Source organism: Podarcis liolepis (assembly GCF_965112155.1).
Source record: "Podarcis liolepis genome assembly, chromosome: 8".
NCBI classification, from domain to species: Eukaryota; Metazoa; Chordata; class Lepidosauria; order Squamata; family Lacertidae; genus Podarcis; species Podarcis liolepis.
Window position 1 is genome coordinate 16297840 of NC_139560.1, and position 27778 is coordinate 16325617.

General features: G+C 44.3%; 1 protein-coding gene across 2 annotated transcripts in view; it reads left to right on the forward strand.

The window, feature by feature from the left end:
- The window catches only part of TNFRSF11B (TNF receptor superfamily member 11b), a 110395-nt gene that overhangs the window by 70779 nt on the left and 11838 nt on the right, over window positions 1–27778 (forward strand). Inside the window, exons 1-2 of one of the 2 annotated variants that reach the window (XM_083516890.1) lie at window positions 17986–18003; window positions 24733–24789. In XM_083516890.1, coding sequence (XP_083373016.1) covers window positions 24760–24789 — 30 coding nt within the window. In that variant the 5' untranslated portion in view covers window positions 17986–18003; window positions 24733–24759. Of the gene's footprint in view, window positions 1–17985; window positions 18004–24732; window positions 24790–27778 lie in introns of those variants that run through there. The other variant, XM_083516889.1, reaches the window with a different exon arrangement.

Genomic DNA, 27778 nt, shown 5'->3' on the forward strand with positions numbered 1-27778 from the left:
GACCATTAGGTCCAGGCTGACTCTGGGGTTGCGGCGCTCATCTCGCTTTATTGGCCGAGGGAGTTGGCGTACAGCTTCCGGGTCATGTGGCCAGCATGACTAAGCCGCTTCTGGCGAACCAGAGCAGTGCACGGAAACACTGTTTACCTTCCTGCTGGAGTGGTACCTATTTATCTACTTGCACTTTTATGTGCTTTCGAACTGCTAGGTTAGCAGGAGCAGGGACCAAGCAACGGGAGCTCACCCCGTCGCAGGGATTTGAACTGCCAACCTTCTGATCGGCAAGTCCTAGGCTCTGTGGTTTAACCCACAGCACCACCCGCGTCCTGGGGGCGTTGTATTAAGGCACAGTAAAATAACTGCATTCTCTCATTAGGTAGGCTAATCATTCAGAATAACCTTCTGACAGGAGGAGCTGTTCGACTGTGGAAGGGACTCCCTCAGAAGCTAGTGGACTGTCATTCGTTGGAGGTTTTTAAACAGAAGTTGGGTGGCCATTTCTTAAACTAGGAGCAATCCATGCCGTACATTTGAAGTACATCTAATGCGCATTGAAAGCACATGACTTCCCCCGAGAGAATCCTGGGAACTGTACCCCTCACAGGGCTACAACTTCCAGCAGCCTTAACAAACTCTAAACCTGTATTAGAGCTCTCCCAGAATATAATCCCTTTAAAGGAAACTGTTGGTTAGCGATATGTGTAGTCAAGGTTCAAGACAGACAAGAGAAAAGCCTGTTCTTTGAATTGAGCAAAAATGCAAAGGAATCCAGATTAGTTAAGCTTCTGAACCAAGCCTGATTTTAGCATGCAAACCTAAGCTTGCAGTATGTCTGGCTGTGCACCTAACGCACTAAAGAATAATAAGCAAAGACTTGTGGAAAAGCAGGTATGGTGTGGAGGGGAGCGAAAGGAATCACAGCACTGTGAAGTTACTTCTCCTTTTTCCAACTTCCTTCCGCTAGCCCAGCCGGTAGTAAGAGTAACTGCGAGATTTCCAGTATCCACGCCCCCTTAGTTTACAGCCTACAGTTCTTGGAACCAGGAACACTATTTGAATTCATGCTAAAACTGGAGAACAGGAGCTGGGATTTAGTCACTTCGGTCCCTGCTATTTATAACGTCTATTTGTGGAGGACACAGGTGGATGCTTTGACTCACTGCACACCATCACTAAATATAGCCAGGAGCCTTTTGGAAAATCCCATAATGATGTCTCTCTGGTGTCCCTGGAAGACAGCGAAGGCACCGACAAATGAATGCAAATTGCACCATGTGAATGCAGAAACCTCTTGTTGCCAAGATACATGTGGCCAGGTGGGAAATATTTTTTTAAAAGCAGCATGAAGGAGACTGACGTTCACTGGGTCATATTTTTTTTTCCAAATCTCTTTCTTCTTCTTCTGAGAATGCACCTGTTTTTTTGGCTCTAATTGTAGTCTGTCACGGACTTTACACTTGCCAGGAAAGGGAGTTTTCATTCCTCTATTGATCTAAGGAAATGAGGAATATAGGATGTCTGGGACGGTGCTTGATTAGGGGATATAGCTCATATAGCAGGGATGGGGGCCGCGTTCTTCACTGGGCAACCTATCAAGGGCCAGAGCCAGAGGCCAAAGTGGATGGAGCAACTCGTGTAAAATGTTCCTTTATCCTGTAGCCTAGCTTCTTCACACACTTCGCACACTTTCACACCCTTCTCAGTGTGGTGTAGTGGTTAAGAGCGGTAGTCTCATAATCTGGGGAACCGGGTTCGCGTCTCCGCTCCTCCACATGCAGCTGCTGGGTGACCTTGGGCTAGTCACACTTCTTTGAAGTCTCTCAGCCCCACTCACCTCACAGAGTGTTTGTTGTGGGGGAGGAAGGGAAAGGAGAACATTAGCCGCTTTGAGACTCCTTAAAGGGAGTGAAAGGCGGGATATCAAATCCAAACTCTTCTTCTTCTTCTTCTTCTTCTTCTTCTTCTTCTTCTTCTTCTGCAGGCATTCCAGAGAGGCAATAAATGCTCAGGGTGCAATGCAGGGCCAGCAAGGGGTGTGGCCTGGGAAGAGGGGGAGTGGCCTAGGGAGAGTATTGAAGGCCGGGCAGAGAGGACTGGAGGGCTACATTCAGTCTCCAGGGGCAGATCTATACACATGGTTTTTAACATTAAGGAAGGGTTAAGAAATGGTTTTGATAACGTAGATGGACACATGATGTCCTACTTTTTACATTCATAACATGTTATTAGCTTGTCTTTTTATTGCTTAATTTTTTAATCGTTTTATGCTGCTCTGTTGGTGAAACACTGCTCATGTGTAGTGTTTTACCTTTTTTTTACTGCATTCAAACTCCGACACGCCCTCTCCAATGGTATTCGAGGGGCAGATAATAAAGGACATGGGAAGGGAAGAAGGGAGGGAGGAAGAATTAAAATATGACACCAGATAGATAGGCAGATAGACAGACAGACCGACAGACAGATTAGATAGATATAGATAGATAGATAGATGATAGATAGATAGATGATAGATAGATAGATGATAGATGATAGATAGATAGATGATAGATAGATGATAGATAGATAGATAGATAGATAGATAGATAGATAGATAGATATGAACTCTCCCCTCCTTGGCTATATTGAGACCCAGGTAGCCTGAACTCTGACAGGCTCTACCTCTCCTGGCTCAGACTCAGCCCTACCAGAACATTCCTGTGTTTCCCAGACCCTCACCCCGGTCTCCCTATCCAAGCTGCCAGGCTCTGTCCTCTCACTATGGATAGTCTCCTCTGTGTGTACGTTTAACTTAACTCAGAACCAGTTGTCCCTCAGTCAAACCCTATGCTTCTCCCAATCTCACTCCCTAACTGCCCTCTCCAAGACAAGTCCTAATACATCTCTCTCCCTCAGAAACTGCTCCTTTTATTCTCCCCCAAAGTGCTGTTTCTTTCCCCCTCTGTGGCTAGCTGACTCTTTAGCTGATCTGCGAGAGGCTAAGCACCCTGGTTTCAGAGTAACAGCATCACCAGACCCTAGTCCGCCTCAGCTGTCCATCACAGCTCCCCTACTGGTCAACATGCTGCGAGAGGATATTTCTGGAGGACAACACAGGCTGATTTTCCACCGTTGGTGCAAAAATTCACCATAGTGAGAAAGATTGACCAGGTGACTAGCGCACCTTGCCAGTCTGCTGTTCAGAAGATGGGCAGCTCCCTTCTTGTGGTTCTTTATCTCTAAGCGGATTTGGAGCGAATACTTTTTTGGATAGAGGACACCAACAAATATAGGACTGTTGTCTGTTAGGTAAGACACATGGCCACCACAGTTCTATTGATCTAACCAGGGATTGAATCGGGAGTCTTCTGCATGCTAGACCAATGCTCTGCAGTCTTTCCCCATCCCTTTGACCCTTCACACATTCCTCTGAATGTCTGGAGCAGGCTAGTGTGTGTGTGTATGCTGAACTAGCCTTAAGACGTCACATTTGGAATACATTCTAAAAGGAATGGCTAAAAAACAACTGCTTCAGCTAACATGTAGGGGAAACAGTAATATATGCAAGACTTAAATGCAAGCCAATAAGATAAGAATGTTCCAGAGAATGCGGAAGGAAAGGGAAATCATTATGAAAATGGGGTCAAATGGGAAATGTTGCCTCAGGATCTCCACAGAGCAACTACAGCAACCTTGTCCTCTTGTTTTGATAACCAGAACCCTGCTAGATTTCTCAGGGGTGCATTCAAACATGTGGCCCCTTTTCTGGATTGTGCTGGGGCGTGGTCCCAAGAACACAGGGACATTGCCAGGGATTTAAAAGACCTGAGGAACAGGTCCAACATGACACAGATTTGTGCAAGGGAAGGAGCAGGAGATCTGGAGACCAGCACAAATGACCTAGGGACTTGGGCTCTGGGGTTGCTCCATGTGGACACCCCTTTCAAGAGTACTGCACCACGTGCCTTTTCTAAACCTGATTATTGGTTGTTGGGAATGGGTTGTTGCCTTACTGTGCACCTCTGCCGGTGCTCAGAGCTGCAGACTCATTCGCTGCAGTCACAAAACCATTCTGAGAAGATGCAGACCCAGGAGAGAAGGCTGTTTGTTTGCTTCTTCCTTTGTCTCTGGCATTGCCAAGGATGGTCAGGACCACCAAGGGAGTTCTAGAGACATCATCATCCCTGAAGATGGATAATAGGCTTTGGCAGCATCAGAGGGGGACAATGTTAGCCGTATCAATCTTATTACACATGTTGAATTACAAGGACCACACATGCTAGGACTTACTCAGTACCTAGTATTGAAAATTGAAGGACTGATTTTGGTGTCATCTCTGTAACGTCTTGGATGGGTTTGAGGTTATGGGTGGCGTTGCTTTTTCACTGCTTTGTTTTTATTATGTAACCTGCCACAGGAACTTTTGGTATAGGGTGGGAAACGAATACTAGACTATTGTTATTTATTTATTTATTTATTTATTTATTTATTTATTTAATCAATCAATCAATCAATCAATCAATCAATTTATATCCCACTCTTCCTCATGAAGGAGACCAGGGTGGCAAACTTATCAATGATGTAAAACATTTTTAAACAGCATTCTAAAAACAGTTAAAACCCAATAATTAAGTTAACGTGTCCCATTAGCATAAGGATTTCTGCTTGCACAACAGAACATTCTCACCTCTCCTCCCCCTACATATGGCCCATGCCCTCCGCAAATCTGCTGTGGAGGGCTGGGGGAACCCCTAGAGGGAACCCCCAGGGAACCCTCTAGAAGAGATTTAGAGATTGAGGGGGGAGGGAAGGGAAGAAAGTTCTGTTGCACAAATGGAAATACTTTGGCTGATGATACAATTTACTTAACACTACTTTGGATACAAACCGTTATAATGGTGTTGATTATTCCATGGGGTGTATGGAATGTTAGGGAGGAGGAGTATCTCTGGTGCGGGACATGCCATGCTCCTTCGGGGGTAGTTGGTCCACCTTTGGGCCCCACTCAGCACTCACCTGTGGTTCCTAGAAGCTGTCAGTGTGCGATAGCAGGCACGCAGTGGGGAATGGCTTCGACTGGCTGGCTAAACCAGGTGAGGATAGCCGATGGATCTCAAATCCTCTGTGAGTTAGGGACTTCCCCTGCATGCAAAGACAGGCTCCAGCAGATTGACCGGACAAGACCAATAGTGGGTCCAATGGTCAAGACGTGCTGTAGAGGGAAGCAAGGGACTGATGGGACTCATCAACCTGGGAAGGTATCCCATCTAGGAGAAAAAAGGCTCTTGCGGGATTTCTTCAGGAGAAGAAAAGGCTAAGGAGTAAACCCTACACAAATCCAGAGTGGAGTCCCTAAGGCGGTTGGATGGCGCCTCCTTCTGGCAACTCCTGCAGCCAAGCTGGTGCCAAATGTATTCCTTTGGACCACATCAGTGAGACCAAGAGGGGGGCCTGGTTGTCTTTGTTAGGTTTCTGTTATGCCACTGTGCAGTTCTTGGAGTCGCAAGACTCTGTTGACATTCCAGACAGTTGGAAGTCTCACAGGAGACGGATGTTGAAGTTACTGGTTTCCTGTTTCTTTGTTCTGTTGTTTTCTGTCTCTCGCAGAGAGCAGACGCATATTCTTTTCTGTTTTGCGTAGTTAGAAATAAAGTAGCAATGTAGCACATATTTCTGGCTCCTTCTGCTGCTGAGTACTCTGCGCAATGGAGAGCATGCCTGAAGTCTCGTTCAAAGACCTAGGTCATTAATCACTGTTGGAGGAAAGCCTGGATGGGGTTCCGAAGATACGTCCGGAGGAGTAGCTATTACAGCTCGGTCGTACGGAGGCTCCGACAGTCTTGGCAGCCCAGGACCTCTTTACACACTGCCCAAGCTTGCGTACCATGGAAGGTCAATTCGGTACTGCTAATGGAGCAGTTTGACTTCACCCGTGGAAGCGCACTCCATTGTCTTTTGGGACAGACAGATGCCAACAACAATATTATTCAGCATTATAATATAATATGCGGGCACCCTAAGTCTCCACCTTTCTTGCATGTGAACCCTTATTCATCTGCCTAGAGGTATATGCCCCACCATACCCAAAGCTCCTGATTCCTACTTGAAGTACAACTGTGTGCAGCACATCGGAAAGGAAAGAAACAGCAGTTATGGATGGACAGAATAAGTCCAGAGGCTGTAAAGCATTTACATGAATATTCTGTGGCATAAAACAAATGAACCATTTTGCCAAAACAATTCCCCCATAGCAAGATATGGTTTGGTCATTTCTAAGCAGAGGCAGATCACTAGCAAAAATACCTTTGTCAAGACATAATAAGCTTTTGAGTCATAACTATCTTCTGCGTATAACTCTTGCACAAATATTTGAATAGCCACATAGAGTGGGAATCTGAGGGCCAAGCTACACATTTCATACAAAGGCCCATAGTCACAGTCTGACACCCGTTTAAAAAAATACTCTGGGAAGCCATTTCAGGAAGGGACAATTGAGGATCAGGAAGCAAAAGAGACGAAGGTGCATTTACTCACCTCTTTTCCTAAATGTTGTTTCCCTGCTCCAAATCATGGCAACCAGCAATAGCTCCCGCTGCTCAGAACTGTTACCCAATATTTGCAAAGTTGAACATGCGCCAGGAGAAGCCAAAAGTAGTTGGGGAAAGTGTTTGGACAACCGCAGCCTCCCCAGCACCCTTGAAGGACCCCTCTGGAGATGCCAAAATCTACCCTGGGCAAACCATGCTGGGTGTTGTATGAGTCAGCATGTGATTTATCTATTTATGGAAATGATTTGTCATTGTTCATACCACAGAGCCTGGAACGACCCTAAAAGGCAAGAAAATGGTTATTTCCTTTTGATATCTATTATTTATTATTTCAACCTAGTAGTTCAAAAGCAGGCCAAAAAGTGCAAGTAGATAAATAGGTACCACTCCGGCGGGAAGGAAAACAGTGTTTCCGTGCGCTGCTCTGGTTTCAGTGTTCCGTTGCACCAGAAGCAGCTTAGCCATTCTGGCCACATGACCCGGGAAAACTGTCTGTGGACAAACGCCAACTCCCTCGGCCTGTAAAGCGAGATAAGCGCCGCAACCCCAGAGTCGTCCGCTACTGGACTTAACCGTCAAGAGTCCTTGACCTTTTTATTTATTTACTTATGTATCACCCACTCACAGAACATAACAAGGCTGTGCAGGACATCATGTATCATGAAAGGATGTCAAACCATCACAAGAATGACTGACTCACCTAAACAAAGAAAATTGAACAACTGAATGGGCCTGTGGGCAATAAAAAAAGTCTTCAAGAAACGTCCGAAGGTTAAAAGGAAGGCAGGGTACAACTTAATGTAAAAACAGCTACAATTATCAGAGTTCCCTGTGAAGAGAAATGGATTGTTAAATCACATTGGGAGGGGGGAAAGGAGCCCCCTAACAACCCTCAGCTCCCTTAACAAACTACAATTCCCAGAATTCTTTGGGAGAAGCCATGAATGTTTAAAGTGCCGTCAACAGTGCTTTAAATGCTTGGTGCGAATGTGGCCATATGCAATCTGTGCTTGCAGGCGTTGAATAAAGCTTACTTACTTTCTGACATGTAAGAGCATCTGCTGAAGCAGTGGGCAGGGAGCCCAGGTAGTATTTCGAGGTTTTCTATGTCAAAAAACAAGCACTGTAAAGCTGGCTTGGTAATGTACTGCCCACTGCATCCCCCATTGGCCTAGGGAATTGTGGGAAATTTAAATGGCGGCTCTGAGCTTTGATTGCAGTTCTGCTGTTCCCGCCCCTCAGCTGCCGTTGCTGCCAAGGAAACCCCCCTTCTCAACCCTGGGCAACTGCCCCCCAACTCTACTGGTGGTCTGCATGTAAGTGCCCCTACCCAAAGATTCTTTTTGCCCAATAATAGCCCAATGGCAATAATCTAATTGCCATTAGATGACAGTTTCAGGGAATTACCGTATTTTTTGCTCTGTAAGACTCACTTTTTCCCTCCTAAAAAGTAAGGGGAAACGTGTGTGTGTCTTATGGAGCGAATGCAGGCTGCGCAGCTATCCCAGAAGCCAGAACAGCAAGAGGGATCGCTGCTTTCGCTGCGCAGCGATCCCTCTTGCTGTTCTGGCTCCTGAGATTCAGAATATTTTTTTTCTTGTTTTCCTCCTCCAAAAACTAGGTGCGTCTTGTGGTCTGGTGCATCTTATAGAGCGAAAAATACGGTGTGTGAAATGTGCCTTTTGGCCTGAAATGCCAGGCAGCAAAGTTCCTGGGAAGCAGAAGTTAACTGGGTGCTACAAAAGTGGATTTCAGGTTTTGGTGACATTTTCCCATTAAGAGAGGCCTATCAAATCTACACGTCTGACTTGCTCGGTTCCCTAAATGCCTTTTTTTATTTACAGCTAAACCAACAATGCGAAATAATGAACCGTTGTTATTTTTTAATGGGCATCAACCGAGACGCCCAGAGTCAATATTTGCTTTCCATTTGTGGAATATTCCCACCCCCTTTAGGTAGAACGAGTTTATGTCAGCCCATAAAACAAGAAGCAATTTCGGGGAAGATGTAGCCTACCAGCTAAGAGAGCAATAGAAACCTTCTCTTGCACTGGACTGGAGGGGCATGTGTTAGGCTAAGCCAGTTTTCTGCTGTTAAATCCTCAGCTGTTTTCACTGCTGTTGTGCACCGACATTCGACCCATTCCAGGTCTGACGGCTATACCAGCTCCAGCCTGGTGTGGTGATGTTCCTAGTCCCCCACCTTCCATCCCGGCCATTGTGTGGGGCAGCGCTTCTGATGGGGTAGTGGCCCTGCTGTGCTGCTGAGCTCTGATAGTTGGAAGCCAAGGTTTGGACTGCAGCCAGTGAGGTTTAACCGCCAACCACCAAGCCCCTAATAATGAATTTTTTGCCTCAACCATGAACTCAAAACTACATCTAATCAATTTGACACGGGCTTCCATTCCTAACTTTTATAAATGCTTCTTTTGAGAGCTCCTGACCTTCAACTAGCCATGCTGGGTTTTGGAGGGGCTATATCAGATAGCTGTTTCCCATATTGCTCATCTGATTTTAATGCTCATCACTTCCTCCCCAATCATATACTTTGACATACTTTTCCAATCATGTACTTTAACAAAGTCCCATGAGGGATCTGTAACCATTTGTTTCCTTACTGTCAGTTTTTTTATTGTACTACAGTTTAAAAAATAGTTATGAAAACACTGCCGCCACCATGAGCTCAGGGCAAAATTCCATGCGATGTTTAACATTGTGCATACCTTTTAAAGTTACAAAGAGCAAATTGTAGTACAATTTATATATACAGTGGTACCTTGGTTTAAGAACAGCTTAGTTTATGAACAACTTGGATTAAGAACGCTGCAAATGCTGGAAGTAGGTGTTTTGGTTTGTGAACTTTGCCTTGGAATAAGAACATGTTTTGCTTCCTGTTGAGTGTGTTCCATTTGTAAATTGAGTCCCCCGCTGCTATGGGAAAGCACGCCTTGGTTTAAGAATACAGTGGTACCTCATGTTACATACGCTTCAGGTACATACGCTTCATATTACAGACTCCGCTAACCCAGAAATAGTGCTTCAGGTTAAGAACTTTGCTTCAGGATAAGAACAGAAATCGGGCTCCAGCGGCGAAGCGGCAGCAGGTGGCCCCATTAGCTAAAGTGGTGCTTCAGGTTAAGAACAGTTTCAGGTTAAGAACAGACCTCTGGAACGAATTAAGTACTTAACCCGAGGTACCACTGTACTTTGGTTTAAGAACGGACTTCTGGAACGGATTAAATTTGTAAACCAAGGTACCACTGTATATATAAAATTGGTGAGGATCCGTTATACCCTTGTAAGGCAAATGACAGTTTCTGAGAGGTGGCATTGATTTCCGATCGGCCAACAGCAGAGGATGAATCATTGAATGCCCCTGCCAATCCGTCACGACCATGATCCTGACTGATGGCTGCTGTTTGCATGTGTTAAGAGTCACATGCAGTTTGGACCTCAGTAGATTGTCTTGAATGTGCTGCTGGCCCTCAGCCCAGCCCGCTCCCTCAAATGCTACACAGAAGGGCTTCTTGGAGATCAGAAGAATCCCAGATCAATGCAGGGAACTAAGGTGGCAATTTACGCATTGTATGCAAAAACAATAGGAAGTGTGCCACTTTTTTAAAAATGGAAGGGGATGAAAGAGGCCATAAACTTACATATGTTTTCCCCTCCTTGTCATCCTCATGAGATGGGCCACATGAAGATCTATCTTTGCCCCTCTTTTCCCACTTTGCTTGGAAGTTTCAGAGAAAACCTACCTTTTTAACACTGGGATTTTCCAAAAGATTCAGTTCCTTCTTTAATAAAAAACAACAACCCAACAGTTTGGGTAGTTTATACTAGAACACACACACACACACACACACACACAACAAATATCCTCCCTCGTCTATTCCAAATGGAAATGAAAAGTATTCCTGCTATTCTTCTGCAAAACAAAGTATACCACAAGACACAGAAATCTGCTGTAGGAGGGACCCACATACATGCCCACCAACAGGCAGCTGAAACCGAACATAATTAGGCTTAAAGCAAACATTTTTTTATAGCTGTCTAACAGAGGCAAAATGACTGCATTGGTTCTTCCTCTTCTAAACTTTCACAAACAATCCTTCTCTCTATTACCAGCAACGGGCTGTGAGTGCTATTGCTTTGCGGATGCAAAATGACAGCGCCCATTTTGGGCTCGGGAGAACCCCAAGGTTTGCAGAAGTATAGAAAATCCTTAGGGGACACATACCGATGGGGTGGGGGACACCCACAAAAGAGCCCAGGGAGTACTTAGCATGCTACAAGGGACCTCTGAATGCTAGGCTACAGAGACTGGATTGACCACTTATGCCTTGCCAAAATAAATAAAGGAAAGGGATCACCCAAAAAGAGGATCAAAGAAGATGCATTTGTGCTTAAATCTTACATTTTGTTCTAATTTGCATGTATTGTTGTGGTTGTTTAGTCGTTTAGTCATGTCCGACTCTTCGTGACCCCATGGACCAGAGCACACCAGGCACTCCTGTCTTCCACTGCCTCCCACAGTTTGGTCAAACTCATGCTGGTGGCTTCGAGAACACTGTCCAACCATCTCGTCGTCTGTTGTTCCCTTCTCTTTGTGCCCTCAATCTTTCCCAGCATCAGGGTCTTTTCCAAGGAGTCTTCTCTTCTCATGAGGTGGCCAAAGTATTGGAGCCTCAGCTTCACGATCTGTCCTTCCAGTGAGCACTCAGGGCTGATTTCCTTCAGAATGGATAGGTTTGATCTTCTTGCAGTCCATGGGACTCTCAAGAGTCTCCTCCAGCACCATAATTCAAAAGCATCAATTCTTCAGTGATCAGCCTTCTTTATGGTCCAACTCTCACTTCCATACATCACTACATACATGATGTATGTATGTATTTGCATGGATAGTTGTGCATTTAGAAACAAATTCATCTCAGAATTGTGACCATGGGTTCCTCTGCAGGTGCTGCTAACTGCTGATCAACAACTTCAAGGGATCTGTTCTCCTTTCCTTGAGTTCTTTGGCATTAGACCTGCCAGCCCTACAAACAGAGGAGAAAAGAGAAGAAAATCACAGAAGAGGAAGAAGAAGAAGTTTTCATTGGAAATGCAGCAATATATACTTGAATAGCACAGGAAGGCAGAAGGGAAATTTCTAAAGGTGTCTTCTTATCTTGCTTTCAACGCATCCATATAAAAAGGAGATGCCTTCAGCAAATGCAGCATCCCAGTTTCTTCTCTCCACCTAAGGCAGAAGGAGAGACGCCAGATGTTGCTTGACAGCAAACTGCATTTCATAGCTGTTTCTCCTGCCCTTGTAACAGGGCAGTTTGGGGGGTTCAGGAGAACTGCCGCATGATTCATGGTTCAAGAAAGATTATTTACACCTTGACCCTTAAAAACAAAGTGAGTGCTATGGTTTGTTCTTAGCCTGTTTTCCTTTGTGCAGCCCGTTTGTGTGCAGCTTAGGGTGCAACAGATCTCCAGCTCAGCGGCATTTAAGTCCCCAAACAGCCTATCCTGAATCAGAGAAATAGAGTAGGGTTTCATCAGCATATCGATAACACCTTGTCCAAAACCTCTTCATGACCACTTCCAAAGCCTTCCTTTAAAGGTAAAGGGACCCCTGACCATTAGGTCCAGTCGTGACTGACTCTGGGGTTGCAGCACTCATCTCGCTTTAATGGCCGAGGGAGCAGGCGTACAGCTTCCGGGTCATGTGGCCAGCATGACTAAGCCGCTTCTGGCAAACCAGAGCAGCGCACGGAAACACCGTTTACCTTCCCGCTGGAGTGGTACCTATTTATCTACTTGCACTTTTTGGTGTGCTTTCAAACTGCTAGGTTGGCAGGAGCTGGGACCGAGCAACGGGAGCTCACCCCGTCACGGGGATTCGAACCGCCGACCTTCTGATCGGCAAGCCCTAGGCTCTGTGGTTTAGACCACAGCGCCACCTGCGTCCCTACTGTGTGCAGCTTAGGGTGCAACAGATCTCCATCACAGCTGAGCTCAGCGGCATTCAGTCCCCAAACAGTCTATCCTGAAACAAAGAAACAGAGTAAGGTTTCATCAGCATACTGATAACACCTTGTCCCAAACCTCTTCGCGACCACTTCCAAAGCCTTCCTTTAGATGGGAAAAAAATAGTGCCCTGTGGAATGCTATGACATAACTGATGTGGGTCCAAGGAACAGTCTCCAAATTTTACTCTCTGAAAATAAGAATGGAACCACTGAAAACAGCACCCTTAATACTCATCCCACAGAGCTGGCCCAGGAGGATACCATGGTCAATGGTATCAAAAGCCATCAAAATTTCAAGCAAAAGAGGCAGGGCCACGCTCCTCTGGTCTCTTTCCCAATAATGGCCATCCATCAGAGTGACCAAGGCTGATTCAGTTCCAAACCCAGGTCTCAAATGAGCTCCTCCCGTCATCCTAATGGAGCTGATCTGATGCCCCAAAAGAAGAAAGGTATAGATTATAACTGTTCTCGAAATAACAGAACTCTGCTGCTGCTGGTTAACCAAATCACAGCGTCATGAAGCATAATTTAGCCAGAGATGAAAGGAGGTGGCAGTGGGAGAAATCTGTCAAGAAAATGTACTGGTCAGAGCTTATCTTGTATCACTTCCAACGTCCATAACTTGCAATAGATTTAGAAAAAGATAACACTTTGCTGCTTCTTTTGGATCAATGGCTTGTAACTGGAGGAGATGTTGAAACTGGCACCAGCCAAATCTGGCTTATCAGATACAGCCATGAATAATGAGCTTTCAGTGTCAAAGTGGGTCTTTGCGCAAGCGATTAAAGCCGTCTGGATGGATGGAGACTCTTTGAATCATATTGCAGGAATACTCCTGCCCACTTCAATAGCGCTCATTATAGAGTAAGCAAACCGAGGCCAAGAAGATCAAGAGGGCACTGAGCAAACATAGCAGTCGTTTCCCTGGAATTGGGTTTCTCGGATATTTGTGCCATCTCACCAAAGCCAATGCACTCTTTGACCTTCTAGATGGGTAGATTGGAGAAGAATGTTCTGCAAGAAGGTCCTTTCCCATAAGGGCACTTAGGAATTCAGCCTCTAATGGCAGAACAAGGTTGACCACATCAGTTGAGCCCCTTGATGAGGAACATCTCTGAGCAGCTCTTTGATCCTGAAGGGTGAGAGTTCATGCCTGCAATGCATACATAACCAATCTCTTGGATTAAGTGGTAGGCCATCACTTTGAGTCTAGAACAGAATGGGCACTGAGAATGAGACTTCTTCCGGTAGTGATAAAGCGGGATATCAAATCCAAACTCTTCTTCTTCTTTTGTATGGCTCTGCCACAGAGCTTCCATTTGGGAAGGAAAAAACATTGCATGTTCTAATCCCAATAAGGGCTTCCCATGGAAACAGGCCTGCCAACCACATGCCATGCCTTCAGATCCTTCTTCCAAGCTTCCCGGGTCATCTGGTTGGCCACTGTGAGAACAGGATTCTGGCCTAGATGGGTCATTGGCCAGATCCAGCAGGACTCTCCTTATGTTCTTATGTTACCATGTTGGCCCGCAAACATCTGAGCTGGCCTTGGCTTGCTAAGTTATTTTTAAGGATGCGGCCGGATTCAGGAAAGCTGTTGTTTGGCTGCTGCTTGTTGATAGAGCTCCAGAAATATCCTTCTGGAAAAAAACTTAGTTGCCTTGATGATACAATATTCACCTGCCACCGTACATTGACTCACTGTTTTCAGCTTCCAGATTCCCTTCACCGCAAACGAAGGAAGGATTAAAGCGCAGGTCCATTTATAGATTCAGTTATTATAATGACAGGCCGGACGGAAAATAGATTTTTTTTAATGATCATAACAGGCAAGACGAGAAGGCAAATACTGGGAGCAAGAAGAAGAGGAAAGGAAAGGGCTGCTGGCAACATGGATAGTTCTGAATCAATAAGGAGGTTCTTCTATGGACAACACTTCAGAGCAACATATAGCAGGAATTTTCATACTTCTGTTGTTTTCTGCCTTCGCTTGCGCATCCCAAATAGCCATCCCGGTAGGTGTGAAGAAACAAGTTAAGTGGGTTGATGAAAGCTTCCCTTTTCCCAGACTCCCCCATCTCCACATCATCCAGTGATCAAGCAAGAGAAAGTAGGGTTTTATAGAGTTACATCAATAAGAAGCTAGTTAGAAACATCTACAACATTGTGTCCTAAAGTTAAGGACTTCTGGAAAAGATCTATAATGAGTTGAAAAAAATGTTGAAATACAGTGGTACCTCGGGTTACATACGCTTCAGGTTACATACGCTTCAGGTTACAGACTCCGTTAACCCAGAAATGGTGTTTCAGGTTAAGAACTTTGCTTCAGGATGAGAACAGAAATCATGCTCCGGCGGTGCAGCAGCAGCAGGAGGCCCCATTAGCTAAAGTGGTGCTTCAGGTTAAGAACAGTTTCAGGTTAAGAACAGACCTCCGGAACGAATTAAGTACTTAACTTAATTCTACCACTGTATACATTTGTAAAGAAACCAGAAGCCTTTTGACTTGGAATATTAGGATTGGAATTGCCCAAAAAAGATGTTAGGTTATTATTGTATGCCACCACAGCGGCAAGACTGCTGTTAGCTAAAAATTGGAAATCTCAAAAAATACCAATGGTAGAAGAATGGCAGATGAAAATGTTGGAGTTTTTGGAGTTGGCTGACCTGACTGGAAGAATCTGCGATCAGAAACAAGAGGAACCAAGAAGATTGGAAGAAATTTAAAGATTACGTAGCTAAATATTGTAATATAAGATAATTAGAAAGTACTTGAAAGTATCAAACAGGATTGGAAGAAATTTAAAATTTATCTTAAGAAATATTGTAAAATTAACGAGTGTTAAAATGTTGTGGCTATAGAAAGTAAGGGATTACAGCTGTAAAAGATTAAGTAAAAGAAAAGAAATGGAAACAACTGGATAAAATTAAGGGGGAGGATTTGCTGAAACAAATTTGGAAATTGGAATGCAGAAAGGGGAGGTATGGGGAAGTCGGTGAAGCAAGGTTTATGAAAAAAAGGATTTGAAATTATACGTGTTAGTTTGTTTTTGTGTGTATATTTTTGTATTGTGTATTGTGTGTATTGTATGTGTTTTTATAATTTGTGAAAAACTAATAAATATTTTTTTAAAAAAAGAAAGAAAGTATCAAACAGGCCTAGGATTAGAATAAGAATGTTGTATAGTAATATGGATTTAAGTCAATAAGAAAAGAGATGAAGATAGTAAATTTAAGGAGTTAACTGTAGCAGAAAGATGATCTTGGAGAACTGTTACAAGGTGATACAATGAAACTCAGTTAGCGGGGATTTGAGGAAGTCAGTTAACAATGGAATTTAAAATGAACTTTAGAAGGAATATGTGTTTTTATTTTTGTTTTTTCTTTCTTTTTTGTAGTATTGTAGTGTGTTTTCTTTTGTATGTTTTATATGTTATATCTGTTAAAATCAATAATTTTTTGTGGGGGGGGGAAGGAACATCTACAATGTTGCGATCATTACGTTCTTACTGTATTGTGTTCTTTGTACAGTGGTACCCTGGTTCTCAAACTCAATCTGTTCCGAAAGTCCGTTCCAAAACCAAAGCATTCCAAAACCAAGGCACGCTTTCCCATAGAAAGTGGTGCAAAATGGATTAATCCATTCCAGGCTTTTAAAAACATCCCCTAAAATAGCAATTTAACATGAATTTTACTATTGAACGAGACCACTGATCTAGAAAATGAAAGCAATAAACAATGTACTGCAGTCGCGCAATCAATCAATCCGTAGCTGAACTGGGTTCCACACAGTCACGCACACACGCACACACACACACACACACACACACAAAAGCCACAAAAACAAAAAAGCAAAATAAATAGCAAAAACAGAAAGACTTCAGCGTAACACTCAAAACGGAAGTGTGGCACTTGAATCGGAAGCGTAACTCTCAAAACGGAGCAAGTTCGGCTTCCAAAAAAAGTTCGCAAACCAGAACACTTACGTCTGGGTTTGCAGTGTATGGATTCCAAGTTGTTTGAGTACCAAGGCGTTTGAGAACCAGGGTACCACTGTATTCTTTTGTAAACCACCCCGGGGTCACATGATGGAATGCCCTCTCCTTGTAGATTTGTCCCTTGCAAATACAGTTTTTCTTTACTCAGGCATTTAGTCCCTTTGGGGCAATGCAGAGAATTTGGTGCCATCATCCTCCACATCCCCACCTGTGGCTGCATCCCTTACTCTTTCCTGCTCTGCTACTTGGAAATTGTTTGCAGCCCTGGTCTGCTACTGCTTTGCTATCATATTCTACTTAAACGATTGTCTGTTTCAAACTTCAGCCTCAATTGCAAAGCTGTTCAGAGGACACCTGGGGTTGTCAGGGTAGTTCTGGCCATTGTGAGAAAAGGGAGATCATTTGAAGAGCTCCTACAGACAGTCTGTATTCACCCTGATTTTCTTGCACAAAGCTTACACTGAGGTTAGACTATGCCTGGTCTTTATTGAGCATTAACTCTGATTTGCTCGCTGGGAGGTTACACGACAATGAACATTCACACTGAATTCATCCCGATTCACTTGCAGGGTGTTTATCTGTGTTAATCATTCATTCATCCCACATTCATTTCTATCTTTTCTTTTCTTTTTAATCTTTTTTAAAAATTTCAGTCCTAAAACCATTCAAAAAAGTTAACTTAAAACATAAATAAAATTTCAAATGTAACTGAAGCCCCACATTTTTCAGCGCATTCCCCCATCACTTTCTGAAGCACAAAAAGTTCTAAATTTTTAAAGTGGATTTGATGTGCTTTAAAATCCACTCTAATTGTGCAAACCTAAATTTCCGATATGGATCCCTCCTGTAAAATGCTGACAATCTGGAAGCGACCTAAATGTATTATTCCAGTAAATGGTAGTGAATGTTAATAACTGTTTCATTTTCTGGTAGCTACATTCGTGTGGGATCCCTGCTAGACCAAACTGGAGAACCATCTGTTCCTATTTCTCAAACTTCCAATAGCTTCTTACACACCAGCTACATTGTTAATTCAAGTTCCTCACACCCCGAAACTGTGCACTGGGTGGTTTCAGGGTGTAACCAACAATGCCTGATTCATGTTTAATAAAACTTTGGCAGAAGCGACTGCTTGTAGTTTTCAGATGATGTCTCTCAGCATGTGACCCAGAGAGGCTGCTTTTTCTGTTCCATAGATAACCTGGCAGTAAGATTCCATACAGACCATTTTATTTGCCGAGAATGTGGAGTAGGGTTCCCAGGAAACAGGTTGTCCTGGTTTTTTCCAGGACACATCCTCTTTTTTTCATGGGTAGAGTCGTCATAGTAATCCATAGCTAAAAGTTGGCAAATGTGTCCTCTTTTTTTGCTCTTCAAACTATGGCAACCCTATAGGTGGCTGTCCTTCACGCACCCTCCTAAAACTCAGATTCTCTCTGAGTCATGAGGGATTTCAGCAGGGGTAAGTTTTGTAGACATAATGGTATTGTTTTATCTTTTCCTTTTCCTTCAGAAACCACTTTGATGTTTTTTTCTGCAATCGAGTAGTGTACAGGGTTACATACGCTTCAGGTTACAGACTCCGCTAACCCAGAAATAGTGCTTCAGGTTAAGAACTTTGCTTCAGGATGAGAACAGAAATCATGCTCCGGTGGCATGGCGGCAGCAGGAGGCCCCATTAGCTAAAGTGGTGCTTCAGGTTAAGAACAGTTTCAGATTAAGAACGGACCTCTGGAACGAATTAAGAACTTAACCGGAGGTACCACTGTATACATTTCATGAAATAAATTTAAAAATTAAAAAACACCAGTGATGTCTATTACCTACACAGGCCTGCTCACAGAAATCTGGTAGGAAATCCGTAACAAAAGCCTCCCACCAGCCATTCCGATAACTAGAATGGCAAATGCAAGTACAATCTATGGCTTAAACACCTGCTAGATCATCCAAAATGATTGCTGAGGCACTACACTGTACAACCCAAAGGGAGACAGTTGCTTTTGGCAGTGACTGAGTTAGCCATAATCCTTCGTGTTTTTGACAGTGCCCAGGCCTGATTAGTATCTTGCATCACAAAGCCAAACGTGACAGTATTTCTTCCAAAAACTGACAACGTCTGCACGGTCCAAAAGAAGACTCGGGTGGTGGCCCTGTGCCAAGATGGGCTCATGCGCTGACTCCTAGAACGATTCTTCTGCTTTTACAAAATGATAAAATAAGCAGCATTCTTATATTTCCAGGAAAACGAAAAATTAAATCTAACTTTTTCAGCAACCTGGGTCTCTTCCCCTTTGAGAAGGCATTACAGTGGTACCTCAGGTTACATACACTTCAGGTTACATACGCTTCAGGTTACAGACTCCACTAACCTTGAAATAGTACCTCGGGTTAAGAACTTTGCTTCAGGATGAGAACAGAAATCGTGCTCCGGCGGCGCAGCAGCAGCAGTGGGAGGCCCCGTTAGCTAAAGTGGTGCTTCAGGTTAAGAACAGTTTCAGGTTAAGAACGGACCTCCGGAACGAATTAAATACTTAACCCGAGGTACCACTGTACAGCTGTGCACCTAGCTCTGTTGAATGCTTACAGCCCAGGCAATTCAGCGGTTGGCCTTTGTAGTATGTTCTCAGAAGCTGGTCCTGTGAATTTCCTCCTGATTGTCCCCAGTAGGAGGGAAAGTGCTTAACAAAGGGGAATAAAACTTAAAAGCCTGGAGGAGTGCAAGAGCAAGAGCTCTGCTGACCTCACTTATCTCTTGCTGCTGAGAACCCAGCAGGGCTTCGGATGGGCAGTTAAACAGAACATAAGAAGAGCCCTGCCAAGGAATTGTCTGGTCCAGCATCTTGTTCTCACAGAGGCTAACTGGATGCCTGTGGGAAACCAACAAGCAGGACCCGGTGCCAGAGACTGGATGGACTGGTGGGAGGCTCCTGCCAGAGAAACCCCCAGAGGAGCCGCAAAAGAGGAAGGCTGAGATCCAGGGGAGTGGTGTTGGGACATGGCAGGCAGGTCAGAGGAAGAAGAGGAGGGGGCAGAATGGTTGGGCGCTGAACAAGCAACAGGCTTAAGTGAGAGAGAGGAAGAAGAGGCAGAAAGCACTGCAGATATAGGACAGGCAGCTGAAGGAGAGGGGAAGGCTGAGGCTGCAACAGATTCACAGGAGCCTGCCAGTCCTACTGTATTCGGCTCCCCTCCTCCCTTGTCTCCAAGGTCTCAGCGACTTTTGCATGTAGCAGAACAACAAGCACAGAGAACGCAGGCCCCCCCCCAAGTGGGGGGGGGGTTAACACTGCATGGGAAACAGCCGGATGGGAAAGAGAATTGGGGGGAAGTGGGAGGCCTCGATCATCAGTTCTGGCAGGTTTCTCTGTTAGTATTGTATCAACTTTATTGCCAATCTCTGAGCTGTTGACCTGCAGCTGAACAAGCCCTGACACCCAAGCACAATAAACCTTTTCCCTCCTGTGGTTTCCAGCAACTAGTATTCAGAAGCATAACTGACCATAGAGGCAGCGCGTAGCCATCATGGCTAGTAACCATTGACAGCCTTTTTGCTCATGTAGGCTTTGGATTTCCTACCAGTAGCAGCATTAGGATTGCTCATTCATATTTCAGTGCAAATTTCTACTAATATACGTATTTTTGCATACAGTTTTGCCAAATACAGTGGTACCTCTGGTTGCGAACAGGATCTGTTCCGGGGGCCCCTTTGCAACATGAAAAGAGTGCAACCCGCAGTGGCGTGTCTGCGCACGTGAGGGTCCCGATTCGCCGCTCCTGCGCATGCGCGTGATGTCATTTTACACATCTGCACGTGCGCATGATGTCATTTTGTAACTCTTTCCAGTACTTTCTGGTCGCCGCGGGATGTAACCTGAAAGAACGTAACATGAAGTGGACATAACCAGAGGTATGAATGTATGCACAAACGTAACACATTTTTATGTTCTTTTCACAAGTATATGCATTTATATGAATACAGTGGTACCTCGGGTTACATATGCTTCAGGTTACATACACTTCAGGTTACAGATTCCGCTAACCCAGAAATATTACCTCAGGTTAAGAACTTTGCTTCAGGATGAGAACAGAAATCGTGCTCCAGCGGCGCGGCAGCAGCGGGAAGCCCCATTAGCTAAAGTGGTGCTTCAGGTTAAGAACAGTTTCAGGTTAAGTACCGACCTCTGGAACGAATTAAGTACTTAACCCAAGGTACCACTGTACCTAGTACACTCATTTCTGAACACATTACTTTGCTGGAGAACAACGTTGCAAAATTCAAAAATTTGCATGTGGATGTCAAAGGATTGCTGTATTTTGGTTCATGCAGTGTTTCAGAGTAGGTAGGTTCACCTTTAAAATATTAACTGAGCCAAACTGCCCCCTCCATCCCTACCTTTGCGTCACCTGGGATAGCCATGGCCACATGTGGTTATATGATATTTCTCCTCTTTGCCCTCATCCTCCTGAGACTTGCCCTCCTTCGGTCAGTTTGGATGGAAGCGGGCTAAGTTTGGCGAGGCAAGAGGGAAGAGCATTTCCCTGTCAAAACTTTATGTTGCAGAAACTACTGTCGCTTCATTATTTGCGAATCGGTGTTTATGAATCCGGGGATTGATGTAAGATGTTTACGGAACCTGCGGTTGTGGTCAGGTGTTTGCCGTTGGGACCGGAGAGCAGCGAACAAAATGCCCTGCTTTGATTTTAACAGAAGTGAATGAATCAAAGCTGAAAGTCAAAGCAAATTCAAAGCATTAAACTGGTGCGAATCCCAAAACCAAGGTTCCTGCCGGAAGCAAATGTGAGTGCTAGTGATCTTCCAAGGAAAGAGAGATCCAGGTTAGATATGATGATGGTGATAATAAGCAGAGTTGTCAATAGCTACACACCAGGTTGATCATGGCAAATATGAACAGACTTCTGGAAAGCCAGACAAGACACTTTTGTAACCTGGAAGAAAGTTACTTATTTTTTCCCTTTCATCCGTTAGCCACAAATGACTAACCTAGGTATATGTGGTCAGGTGAGCTAGCAATGACGTTTGAAGTCTTAGGACGGAACTGCATGTTCTGTGTAGCTTGGTGATTCTTTTTAGGCGTCCTTGTTGTTGTTTTCTGGAAATGCAGCCCCTAGCAGGAGTTTGGAAGGAGAGGGCAGGAAGGAGAGGTTTTGTAACCTTTCCCCTCAGGTTGTTTCCCCAAGGAAAATCCTTCCAAGCTGCCCCCACAACCACACCAATCCAGTGGGGAATGGATATGGGATCCTGTATATTTCCCCACCCTCCTCTTATGGGGCTGGGGAGTAAAAACAGCAGGAGGAGGATATTCAGCAGGAAAATTGTGCAAGAGGTGAGAGTAGAGAAGGCATTTCCCCCCCCCACACACACACACACATGCATGCATGCACAAACAAACACACACACACACCCCTCACACTGGAGATCGCTTTCAATTTGTAGCCTCAATAGCTGAATATTGCAAAAATAAATAAATGAAAACAGCCCCTTTAAAGAATCACAGGCCTACAAGCAATGCTTTGTTCCACCTTATTAGCAAGGAAACTGAAAAACATTTTCATGTATGCGACAACGGCGGCAAGAGTCCTAATAGCACAGGGATGGAAGAATGAATAAATCCCGACCAAAGAACTGTGGCAAGAGAAACTGATGCACTATGTGGAATTGGCGAAACTGACACATAAACTACGTGGTAAGGACAACTGTGATTTTAAGGAAGAATGGGAAGCTTTTACAAAGTACTTAAAGAAACAAAAAAATGAACTGGACTCCTTGGCAGGTTTTGAATAAACACTCACAAACTTTTTATTGGTAATAGCCGGTTAGATAAATTAAGGATCTATACAATTTTGTAACATACAGAGAATAACAGTTGTTGTTAAACCAGAGAGAGGAGCTGAGGGAAGTCTGGGGGGGTTGCTTTATGGGGAGGGAAAAATAGGGGGGAATTAAGGATGATACGTTTTTTGATAAAATGTATTGTTGAATTTCCTAATTTTTAATTTTTTTTAAAGCAAGGCTGGAGTCAAGGTGGATATATGAATCATCTGCCTTTTGTGAATGGTCATTTGAACCAACTCAGAGCAGGGGGGGTGGGCAGGAGAAGAATTTCTGAATTATAAATAATCAGTGACAGAGAGTCTGAGGAACACCTCTCCCCCCTCTCCCCCCCCGGCCTGACTTGTTGTGAAGCCTTGTGGTCACAGTGAGTTCATTTTACTTCAACCTGTGCTTGCAGTCATAGTAGCAAGATGAAAGTTGAATTGGCAAGTTCCTTCCCATGCTGAAGAGGTGTGTTAGCTCACAGCTCTGCCCTCAGCCTTTCTGCATTGAGAGAGCTGTCCGCAAGTTCTTTTTTAAGTAACACATTTCTTTGTGCATATTTGCTTATCCACCTTGGTGTTTTTTTTAAAAAAAAAAAACACCCAAAACAAAACATGCATTTACGTTTTCGAAACACTTGCAAAACTGCTCTGAGGCTTCGCTGTGTAGAGGAGTGTTGGTATTAACATGGACACTAGCCAATACGTGCCTGGTTCAGCCAACTTTTCTCCAGTTCAGATTGAACCTTCCCCAAACCCACTGACCCCCGAACCACATCGCGGGACAGATAACTGTACATTTGTTTGGAGGAGGTCTGTAAATGCCACTTTCAAACAGTTTCCATCTTCCACAGTTGGTTCGTGTCTATGTTATTTTGTGAAGGAACAAATTTAAACACCGATAGATGAATCTAATGCAGTAGGCAACCTTTATCTCAACGTTTACATTAATCCCTAGCTGAAATTGTGAGCTTAATTTCTCAGCCTTGTGAATGGGGAGGGAAACACGGCCAAGGGGGAGATGAGAATAGGACATTCATCCTGAATCAGCTCTGGGGGACAATTTCAGCAGAAGAAAGAAAGACTATAGCTCAGTTGTAGAACATCTGCTTTATATACTGAAAGTGTTAAAGGTTTAAAGGGAAAGTTTAATCTCTGTCATCTCCAGGTAGGACAAGGATGTCCCCTCCCTGAAACTCTCAAGTAGCCGCTGCCATTCAGAGTTGGATATACCAAGCTACATGGATCAGGGGTCTGATGGTATAAGGCAGCTTCCCTGATATGTTCCTACCCATCATCATTTTGAAATATTTCTATTCTGACGATTTCAAAGAAACAAGATACATGCGCCAAACAAAAATACAGCGGTACCTTGGGTTACATACGCTTCAGGTTACATACGCTTCAGGTTACACACTCCGCTAACCCAGAAATAGTGCTTCAGGTTAAGAACTTTGCTTCAGGATAAGAACAGAAATCGTGCTCTGGTGGCACAGCGGCAGCAGGAGGCCCCATTAGCTAAAGTGGTCTTCAGGTTAAGAACAGTTTCAGGTTAAGAACAGACCTCCGGAATGAAATTAAGTACTTAACCCGAGGTACTACTGTACTTAATTCCAAAGAAAACCTGCTATAACCCTCTTTCCCCATCTGTACTGTGGGACTAAGAATGGGCTACTTTACAGGGTTTATGGCAGGGTCAAACATAATTGAAAAAAATGTCTTGAATGGATCAATAAAAATATGGACCTTCATAGCAGTGTCAACTGGATCAGGAGATAAAGTGTAAAACCATGTATCACAAAGTGAGAAGGATTGCTCGTTTCAGCTCTAGTTCACGGCATCGGAAGCAAAAAAAACCCAAAAACTTTACTACCCAAAAGGGAAGACACCTTAAGGATGAGCTGGTTGCAGCAGGATATTTTTATACTTTTGTTTCTAGAACAGCCGGGCTGTGAATAACTCGCCCCTTGTTGTCCTGGAGGTGAGTCTGTTTTGGACACCCCCTCTTTGCCCAGAAAAGGGGTGGGCAGTAACACAGCAGAGGCGGTGACTGCCAGACAGTAATTAGTTAACCCATCGCTGTGCCTGGATCCTGACACTCCCTCCTTTTTTTTTCCAGCTTGTGGTTAAATACCGCTGAAAGGAGTTGCATGAAATCATCGACAGGTTCCTTTTAAAAAAAAAAATCAAAAAGAAATTGCTCGTGGGGAGGGAATGAGTATTCAAAGCAGAGCCAGGGTTTCCTGTTGCATGGGGCTGCAGATATATATATAAACGAGCTTTTAATGTGCTGGGCCAGTGTTCGCAAGCTGCTACGAGACCAGAGCGTTCCCTAACTGCCTGATTGCTTTCCCAGATCCCTGAGGGTTTGAAAGCAACCACAATGAACAAGTTCCTGTGCTGCACACTTGTGGTAAGTCCTTGCCCAGAGACTGACGATTGCTTTGGAACTGACACGATCAGAGCGTTGATATCATTCTCTGTTCTCCGCTGGCTGACTTTTCCTCTTCAGGTCTTTCAGTAAGCGTGCTAGCTTTCAAATCGTAGTGGGCTGCGAAGTTTTAACAAGGGATGAGACATTCCTGGCTTCTGGGGTAGGGGGTAGAGGAAGGAATTAATATGCTGCATTTTCAAGAAATAGGTGCCTTCTAAATCTCCTAGTTCTGCCCCTCCTAAGAGAGCCTTAGGCCACTGCAGATGTTACGAATCTGTTTAATATTGTCAGGACAGTCTGTGGAGAGGAGGGCTGGATAGAATAGGAGCAAATCTGTGAGATTGGACTGGTTTGTCAGATATCATGTTTAATTTTATATATTGCACAAATGTATGGATATATGGGGCTCACATAGACAGAGAGCACTGGATTATCTGTCGTGGTGCTCTGATGGTCTGAGGGCAGTAGCTGGATGTGGAACAGGTACTGGTGACAGACAGAGCAGAATGTTTAAGGTACAATCCCTGGAATCTTCCCATAAAATGATCGTATGGAGAAAGATCTCTGGAGCATTGCAATTTCTGCTCTGCCACCAGTTCTCCTGATGCAAACGGTCACAGTTTGTGGATCTTCTGTGCCCAACCAGTGTGGTGTAGTGGTTAAGAGTAGTAGACTCGTAATCTGGTGAACCGGGTTTGATTCCTCACTCCTCCACATGCAGCTGCTGGGTGACCTTGGGCTAGTCACACTTCTTTGAAGTCTTTCAGCCTCACTCACTTCACAGAGTGTATGTTGTGGGGGAAGAAGGGAGAGGAGAATGTTAGCTGCTTTGAGACTCCCTAGGGTAGTGATAAAGCGGGATATCAAATCCAAACTCTCCTTCTCTTCAACTGGGCAAATGTCTCTTACTGGCTCCCATTGCATGTGTGGAGATGTATGTTAAAGAGAATGGGACAGCTCTTTCACTCATAAGGAGATCCACTGAACATCGACACTGCCAGGTGTGCCCCAAAATCAATGGGTTGGAATGTCTGTTATTTTTGCAATCTCCTTTACCCTTTTCTCCGATTTACCCTCTCTCAGATGTACATTAGGGAGACATTTATTTATGCCCCACTCTGGGAAAGCTAAGAATCCAAAATCTATGGGCAGTAGTCAAGTAGGTTATAATCTGAGTAAACCCATTGAAATCAATAGACCTAAGTGAATTGTGTCCATCAACATCAAGGGTCTTCTCTGAGTGTGATTAGCACCGATTACAACCTTACAAATATATTTTAAAAGTGATCTCATAGCTGAGAATAGTTTGCCTTGTGACTAATCAACCCAAGTGATGTTTGATGTTACCTAGAAGTTGTGCAACGTGGAGCTACAGCTGATCAGATAACTGTGAATGCTTCCTGTTATCTGTCAGCTTTGCTTCATGTGAGCATTCGGTAGATCATGTATTCAGTGAGTTATTATTGCCAATCATATAGAAACACTTAGGACAAAGGGATTTTCTGCTTCTTAAAAATGGGACTCAGCCCACTGGGTATGTTCCCCTGTATAAGCCCCACTTCTCAGTGGATTGTACCCCATTAAAAACAACAATAGTATACTCAATATGAAAAGAAGAACAGAAATCAACTTCCCAGTTGTTTGCATAAACTGAATTCATTATTAGAATGATGTTAGGATTTAAAGCCATCTCTAAATACTGGCAATTCTTGTTAGCAGATCAAACAATATAAATTGTGTGTGTGGGTGCATCCCTTTCACAGGGACCTCTCTTCTGACTGAGGGGATGACTCCTGACAGATTTCAGATTGACAGCTGCAGTGGCTCCTCTTCAAAGAGAACTGTTTGGGAGTGGGTACATTAGGAATCAGAGTGTGTGAGAAAAAAGAGCATGGTTTCTTAGAAAAAGTGAGGACAGTATCCATCTCCCAACAAGAAACATGTTACCCCAAGGGTCTTTAGTGGGGATTAGATTCCCCACAACAGGTTTTCAAGTACACAACATTTTCTCCCTCAGATAAATACCCCTCTCCATTGACTTGCGTAGGGAAAAGGTGGTGGGGAAATGGCATAAAACCCCCAGGAAAGACATAAACCCTCAGAGAAGGGGGAAATGTCACTTTCCAGCCAGGAGCCAGTGGGTCACTGGTTATGGGTGGGCTTCTGTCCCCTCACGGGTTTTCGGTAACATGCTGGCATGGAAAGGGGAAGGCAAAAACCCAGGTGAAAAATAGATCCAGGTTTAGAAGCCACAGATATCAGAAAACTAGATCCTGGATACAAACAAACAGGGGCAAGGACTATCGCCCTGTATGTCCTGCTTCTGAGATCTCACTAGTCACCCGCTGCTGGAAAAACATTGGTGGCCCAATGGATCTTGGGCCCCATTTGCACTTGTATTATGTAGAGCAGTGAATAGCAAGATGAAATATTTTTTAAAAAAAATGTCCAATGGCACCTTGTTGTTGTTTAGTCCTTTAGTCGTGTCCGACTCTTCGTGACCCCATGGACCAGAGCATGCCAGGCACTCCTGTCTTCCACTGCCTCCTGCAGTTTGGTCAAACTCATGCTGGTAGCTTCAAGAACACTGTCCAAGCATCTTGTCCTCTGCCGTCCCCTTCTCCTTGTGCCCTCCATCTTTCCCAACATCAGGGTCTTTCCCAGGGAGTCTTCTCTTCTCACGAGGTGGCCAAAGTATTGGAGCCTCAGCTTCAAGATCTGTCCTTCCAGTGAGCACTCAGGGCTGATTCCCTGAAGAATGGGTAGGTTTGATCTTCTTGCAGTCCATGGGACTCTCAAGAGTCTCCTCCAGCACCATAAGTCAAAAGTATCAATTCTTCTGCAATCAGCCTTCTTTATGGTCCAGCTCTCACTTCCATACATCACTACTGGGAAAACCTTAGAGACCAACTAAGATTGTTCTTGGTATAAGGTTTCATGTGCATGCACACTTCTTGCACACGAAAGC